Source organism: Notothenia coriiceps, unplaced genomic scaffold (assembly GCF_000735185.1).
Source record: "Notothenia coriiceps isolate Sejong01 unplaced genomic scaffold, NC01 NC01_scaffold00018941, whole genome shotgun sequence".
Taxonomy (NCBI): Eukaryota; Metazoa; Chordata; class Actinopteri; order Perciformes; family Nototheniidae; genus Notothenia; species Notothenia coriiceps.
This window is the reverse complement of record NW_011351642.1, coordinates 1-6,569: the sequence shown is the minus strand read 5'-3', so window position 1 is coordinate 6,569 and position 6,569 is coordinate 1. Positions and strand designations below refer to the sequence as shown.

Below are 6,569 nucleotides of genomic sequence, written 5' to 3'. Positions count from 1 at the left end.
TTGAGTATCATCCGCATAACAGTGGAAATGTACAGAATGATTCCTTATAATATTGCCTAGCGGAAGCATATATAGTGTGAACAAAATAGGTCAAAAAAATAAAGCCCACAAACTAATTGAGAGGATCAGCTTCTGAAATAAGATTTGACCTGCAACTTAGGCGGAATTCTCTGTGTCTGCACCAGTAAGATAACCTCAAAACACTCTAGCACAACTTGGCATTCATTTTGAATGATAGACTTTTGCTTGTACAGGATATTTCTACATTGTGATTTTACTAGTACTGACTGATTTACCTAAGTAAAAATATATGAGTACTAATTCCGTCTCTGTTCAATAAGGATAAAATGAGTAAACTGACATAACATAATTATAGTATAGGGCTACTGTAAATAGCTGTGTGTATATGTTGGTAAAGTAGCATCAAGGGTAAGTGTATCAGTGTATGTAAAAACAATAGACTGTATGAGGGTAAATGTATGCAATATCAGTGGCTATTTTATATTATAAATGCCATTTAATGCTTACCAAGTGTTCTCATGTTAAACCGCTGTGTGTTTTGGACCTCTTTGTCTTAGTGGGCGTGAATGTTTGCGCGTGAACCACTGTTGACGGTATGGTATGAGAGAGAGTTAATGCAGGCAGACAGGCAAACAAAGCAGACAGACAGACAGACATACAGACAGGCAGGCAGGCAGATAGACAGTCAGGCAGATAGACAGTCAGTCAGGCAGACAGACAGACAGACAGGCAGGTCCTAACGTCACAGTCAGGGCTGGGCTGGGGCTCGTTCAGGGGTTGGGACTGAGCAGACCGCTCCCCAGAGTTGCAGTGGAAGCTACGGGAGACGCGGGCGGAGGCATGGAAATCCATGCATGGCTCTGTCTCCTTTCATAGTAACCATATCGAAAAGCGTAAGGATATCTATTGAACTCTTCGATTGCAATGAAACACATTGTGTAAGCACAACGCACAGAAGAGGAGGCATTTGACGTTTACTGGTAAGCGAGCTTTATATTCCAGCCAGCGTTAGAAAGTGCAACGTTAGCTAGCGAGCTAACCTGCTTGACGCTATGATACAGCAGATAAGCCAACCTAATACTGGCCAAAATAGCTTCCACAAATGCTGGGCTTTTAGACAGGTATGCACAGCGCTATGACTTTATAATAAGCCACCTGTCATACCTTTTATATAAGGGTGTTACGTGTATGCTTTGGTGTTTTATGCTTTGCTAGCTGAGTGACGTGAGGAAAGTTAGCTAACGTTAGCTAACATAAACAGTAGCGCAAATTGACAGTCGGTGCACAAACAACTGCCAACAATATTGCATCAAAGGTTTGTCCCAAGAGCTTGTGAGTCTAATGCAAACGTTACTGGTTTGATGCCATTTCTGAAATGTTAGCCAGTGTCCAGTATTGTCAGCGATTTGTTAAACAGATTACCACAACAGGAATCCTGGGTTTCTAATCTGACACAACAAGCAGGCTAACAACCTTCTACCACTTAGAAGCCTGCTGCTGTGTCATGGTTACTTAGGTGTCTAATGTTGTCTTCAGGTGCTAAGCTAGTAACGTGCTAACAACCTCTGCTTAAACTATAATTACATTATTGTTAGCATGGGCCGTTTCTGCAGATGACTTGTCCTGTTCAGTTAGCTAGCTAGATGCTAACCGCCTATAATAACACTGGCGACCTAAACAACTGCAGTGTTGACTGTAACCTCAGTGGGTCTGTCAACATGGTGAAGGGGTGTGTGAAGAAAAGTACTCACCTTCAATAAGCTTAAGCAAAAACAGACACCAAGAATGGTAGCAAGCAGAACAATGTCAATGATAAACACATTTGTTTATACAACAGGAGGGTGGATTAACAGCAGCCCAGGCTGTAGTCAGAACTGGATGAATCTTTTAGACCCAGAACTATGGGCATTGTAGCAATACTCTGTGGTCAAACGTTTTTCTTTAAATAAAAGTACACAAGTATAAGCAGCAAAATAATAGCCGCAGTTAAAATAATCATAAAGAGAGAAATTATACTTTAGTACAGTACATGACTCTCAGTTACCTCCCATCACTGGTTGTAGTGAACATTTAAAAGCAGTTCATCTCTTGAATTTAAGCTATTATGGATTAGTAAATATGACTTTAAAGAAAAAAATAGCTGCATTTTTATCCACTTCATTATGTGGTTCTATAGGTTACATACTGGCTTTGGATATGGAAATAAATGCTCCCCTGGCCTGTCCTATGGGCCTGACCTTCTGGAATGAATGCTGTGATCAGGTCACTTTCTGAGTCTTTTGTTAATGGCCCACTTGGTCATAACAATGTTGTAGGGTTTTGTGTGCTCTCACCTGGTATGTTGCTGATACTGATTTCTCCACCCTGCACAGTATGTCAAATAAGAATCATCAAACGTCTTCGAGTCTGGAATTACATTTTGTATTTCACCTTACAGGATATGGCCAGACTGATAGTCGGCACGCGGCAGTTGTTTGTTATGGCAGAATCCTTCTCTTGTCCATACACTTATGCAGTTGCTTCCACAGTAATTCATTTAATGTCCACAAGTCATACTAAATCAATGCAGATGCTGTGTTTTGAATGGGATTAATGTAAGGCCGTAAATAATATATATTTAGGTTATATTGAATGGATTTATGAGCGATTGTCTCTATGATTGGTTTAAGTGGAAGTGCATTTGATTTAATATTCAGTTTGGTTAATGAAAACTGATGTATGATATAAATCAGAGAATAGCAGGACATCCTTATACTTGAGGTGGCATAACAGCATTTTTGCATGAACAACTAACTATTCATCGATTATCTAAAACAGTTACAAATTATTTTTCTATCGAACCACTAATGGATTAGTTGACCTATTGTTACAGCTCTACACTACAGTGAACTTCCCAACCTTGCTCATCAGCCTTATTGTCCTCTGGCTCTAAAACATTCTATAGATTTATAGATCATAGATTTTGGCTGCAATCCTGGATAAAAACATTCCCGGTAAATGCTTATTGCTGCTGAATCCTCATGCATGAAATGCTTGGTTGCTGGGATAGATTATTGGTAACACCTCAATCCCTCCCATACACACAGGCTGGATCTGAACCTTGTTCAGTTGAGTTTACTGATTACTTATCACCCTTTTACTCAAAGGGTATTCATCATATTTCTTCACAAGAGAGTAGTAGTCGAAGTTCTAATATAAATGCATTTTGATATGATATTGGCCTTCATATGACCCACACAGCACATATCAAGATTAAATCAAAAACAGTACGGTTGGCTACAGAAAACCGGTTCTTGGTTGCACCTAGTGCCTTTTTTTGCCAATTATTGATTATTTAAAGCAAAGTTTGGAAACTCTCTGACCTGTTATACACAGTTCAACATGTGTGTAGTGCTTACAATATGGCCGACTAGATTAAGTCCTCAAAAGTATTGCTCAACATTTTGCAACATTTATGATACAATGATTAAATACTTTAAATTAGCATGATAAAGTATTTAAAACCTTAATTTACCAGGGTAGTTTCACTGAGAGCAGGGCTTTTTTTTCAAAACACACTCATTTACTCTATATGGTATGGTATGGTGTACAATCTAAGTTTTTCAGTCAACAGACAATTCTATTCTATTGGGCAAATATTTATAATCTACATTTCCTGTTTGATATATAATGGGTCTCATTTGCCTCATATGCTTTAATGGGTCCATTTTAAAAATAACTTTTGTTTCATAATCTTGTTTCTTATGATTATGCAATTAAGTAGCAGTCTTAAAGAGGACATTGTGCTAATTTTCAGGTTCATATTTCTATTTAGTGCTTCTACTGTGACATGTCTCCATGCTTTAATGTTCAAAAAGCTCTTTGTTTTTCTCATACTGCCTGTGCTGCAGCACCTCTTTTCACCCTCTGTCTGAAACCAGAGCCCAGTCTGCTCTGATTGGTTAGCTGGCCGGCTCTTCTGTAATTGGTCAACAGCTTAGCGATGTCCCGCCCCTTAGCCTTAGCCTGTCACATACAATGTGTTTGAGCGCTAGCCTATAGTAGCGTGAGTGTTACATAGTGGAGAGTATTTGGCCCTTAGAAAATAAAGCATATGAAAATGTGATATTGACATGTTGTATGATGCTTTCAGGACTGATGGCTCCAGAGTGACATGCCATGGCTTTAATGATCCCCCCGGTGAAGCTCAAATGGCTGGAGCACCTAAACAGCTCATGGATCACGGAGGACAGCGAGTCCATCTCGACACGGGAGGGAGTCTCGGTGCTCTACTCAAAGCTGCTAGCTAACAAAGAGGCTGTGCTGCTGCCCCAGCAGGTGCTGTGTCTGAAAGGACCCCAGCTTCCAGACTTTGAGCGCGAGTCCCTCTCCAGCGATGAGCAGGAACACTACCTTGATGCTCTCCTCAGCAGCCAGCTGGCCTTGGCCAAGATGGTCTGCTCTGACTCTCCCTTTGCCGCAGCCCTGCGCAAACGTGTGCTGGTGCTTCAGCGCATCTTCTATGCACTTTCCAACAAGTACCACGACAAGGGAAAAGTCAAGCAGCAGCAGCACTCTACAGAAAACAACTCGGGCTCAGCGGATCTGCACTCGGTCAGCGAGAGGCCGCGTTCCAGCACTGACGCCCTCATCGAGATGGGCGTTCGTACCGGCCTCAGCCTTCTTTTCGCTCTTCTGCGCCAGAGCTGGATGATGCCTCCTCCACCCAGCCCTGGTGGAGGTCCCGGGGGCAACATAAACTTGTGTAATGATGTCATTCACACAGCCATTGATGTGGTCAGCTCCCTGCCACCCCTCTCTCTGGCCAACGAGAGCAAGATCCCACCAATGGGGCTGGACTGCCTGGCCCAGGTCACCACATTTCTGAAGGGGGTGACCATGCAAAACTCTGGGGCGGATATTCTAGGGCGGCGGCTGGCCTCAGAGCTGCTGCTAGGGCTGGCCTCCCAGAGGGGCTCCCTGCGCTACCTGCTGGAGTGGATCGAGATGGCCCTGGCTGCATCAGCCGTGGTCAGCGCTATGGAGGAGAGTAAGGGGCTGCAAAACCAAGAAGGGCTTATTGGCTACGATTGCTTCATGAACATCCTCATGCAGATGAGACGCTCTTTGGTAAGTAAACATTGACAAAACTGTCGGATTGGATGTTTATTTGAATATGCTTTTTATTGATCAGAGCTGTCAAATTGCTTAAAAATGCCATGCCCTTGTCTGTTCAACCTAATTTTTCTTGTCCCTATTAATAGCTCTTGATGACTTCATGTAGTGAATCTGTATTCTCTTTATTGTGCACATATTATGTGGTTAGGAATGATGCATGAAAATATTTATTTGAAGTTGATCAGAGAAGCCAAAATTGTCATTTAAATGAATTCTTACCAAAATAAATACTGAAATACTCCTATGGAGTATTATTATTGGTACAACATATTTTTCATTCAGCCTTCTTTTCTCTCGATAGAAAGCTCTGGAACAGTTAAAAACAAAAAAAGATAAGGATTCAATCACTAAAACATGTATTTATATATCTGTATGTTCAGTGGGATATCGGAAAGCATTTACTTGTAGTTGTTGATTTAAAGACGGGATATCCTTTTAAATTAATAACAAATACAGACTAGAAATAAATGATGTCATCAATTATATAATATTATATTTTATATAGTGTTTTCAAAGATTTTTGACATGTATAACATGACGTGGGTTGTTTGACTGCTACCAGATAATTGAATAAGTACAAAGTGAATTTGATGTCATGATTTCATTGATTTGTGTTTGTGTTTATCTCAGGGCTCCTCATCAGATCGCAGCCAGTGGAGAGAACCAACGCGGACGTCTGATGGCTTGTGCTCATTGTATGAAGCGGCACTCTGTCTTTTTGAAGAAGTAAGATATTAAGCAGTATTTTATTTTCAGGACTAGTTGTACCTAACACCTCAACATGCTTATTTATTAGGGATGCACCGAATATTCGGCCACCGAAAATTATCGGCCGAAAATGGTTAAAAGGCCCTTTCGGCTGAAAGTGTTTTAGCACCGAAAAAATATCACCGAATGTTAGAGAACAGGGTTACGTTGATCATACTCCGCATATTTGTCCGGGTGTTTTGATTTCAAGTGGTGGAGTAATCCCGAAGTGGTGAAAGTCTTTGCAGTTACACCCCCTCGAGAAATGTCAGCTGAACACGTTTTACAAATCGCAATCCGCGCCTCTTTCTCTGATATTTTGAAATATCTCCAAGCGGCAGACATGTTGGCTGTGAGCCAGCCGCGAGCATGGTCGCGCGCCGTGCTTGTCGCCGCGTTTTGATTACGTCATCACAACAACACGTTAGGTTACCAAACTTATAGGTGCATTTGTTGTTGTTGAAGGCCTGGCTGTTACAGTCTTTATTTACACTATTTTGTTGTAGGCCTACTGGCCTAGATGTTTATGCAGTTTTAAAGCACCTTGGCTTTGTTCTGAATGCACTTTGTTGTAGTTATCCTACAGAGAAAAGAAAATGCACTTGACTTGGAATTAATGTACTGTATGCATTCAAAAGTGCTGA

General features: G+C 41.3%; 1 protein-coding gene across 1 annotated transcript; it reads left to right on the top strand.

Annotated features, from left to right (window-relative positions):
- Window positions 1–701: 701 nt before the first annotated feature.
- On the top strand, window positions 702–5,904 carry LOC104951320 (probable E3 ubiquitin-protein ligase HERC1; the record flags this gene model as incomplete). The annotated part of the gene is made up of 3 exons (XM_010777951.1): window positions 702–1,001; window positions 4,154–5,130; window positions 5,809–5,904. Coding segments are annotated over exons 2-3 (1,047 nt in total), but the record flags the coding sequence as incomplete, so codon positions are not given.
- Window positions 5,905–6,569: the final 665 nt, after the last annotated feature.